Genomic DNA, 745 nt, shown 5'->3' with positions numbered 1-745 from the left:
GTGTTCTTGGGCATTCAGTGAATTTTAAAGATGAAGCAGATTATATATGTCACTATTTTCCAAGGGAAGTTATACTTTCAAGCCCTTTTTATTAAACAATTCCATCTGTCATTTAAGTCAGCAAACAATAAAACAAATATTGAACAATGAAATAAGCTGAATATAAGGTGCATAATAGGGTGAAAGATTGTTTAGAAGGTGGAACATTTCTTGAGTATGTCCTTGAACTAAGAATCTTTAAATTTGTATGACAAAATAGTCTCTTATTAAGCATAGTATTTCAAGTATTGCAGCATCATTCTTAAGTCATAGTAATTGTAGTAGTGATGTACAAGCTCTTTCACAGAGTTCTGAGCACTTAGTGTTCTATTACTAGATTGACCATGGGATATAGAGTATATTGTCATTCTGGTTTTCTTCTGGCAGATCCTAAGACGCTGACAATGGAACGACAAGCTAACACTGTGGAAGCAGGGGATTTCAGTATTAATACTGTAGGGGGAGATCAAGAAAAGCTCATTGTGGGGCAGGAAGAGCATCACTACCCACTCCCTGTAATACCAGCCCTTTACAGCAAGTTACTGTTGTTGGTAAGATCCTCCTTTCCTTATGTTCAATTTCTCTTTTATTTAATTATTAAGATTCCATTTTCTCTTTTTCTTATTATCCTGCCTCTTTTATTTTTCTGTCTTTCTTTTTTTTTCTTTATTTCTGTATGTCTTTTACTTTTTAAGGGTTGTCCTTT

At 33.8% G+C, this 745-nt stretch overlaps 1 protein-coding gene across 1 annotated transcript in view; it reads left to right on the top strand.

Annotated features, from left to right (window-relative positions):
• Positions 1 to 745, top strand: part of LOC119592516 (transmembrane protein 192-like) — a 9,052-nt gene that overhangs the window by 2,695 nt on the left and 5,612 nt on the right. Inside the window, exon 2 of the mRNA XM_037941365.1 lies at positions 427 to 590. Coding sequence (XP_037797293.1) covers positions 444 to 590 — 147 coding nt within the window. The 5' untranslated portion in view covers positions 427 to 443. The remainder of the gene's footprint in view (positions 1 to 426; positions 591 to 745) is intronic.

Source organism: Penaeus monodon, chromosome 30, assembly GCF_015228065.2.
Source record: "Penaeus monodon isolate SGIC_2016 chromosome 30, NSTDA_Pmon_1, whole genome shotgun sequence".
Lineage (NCBI taxonomy): Eukaryota > Metazoa > Arthropoda > Malacostraca > Decapoda > Penaeidae > Penaeus > Penaeus monodon.
The sequence above is the reverse complement of the archived record's forward strand: the minus strand, read 5'-3'. Positions and strand labels throughout refer to the sequence as shown.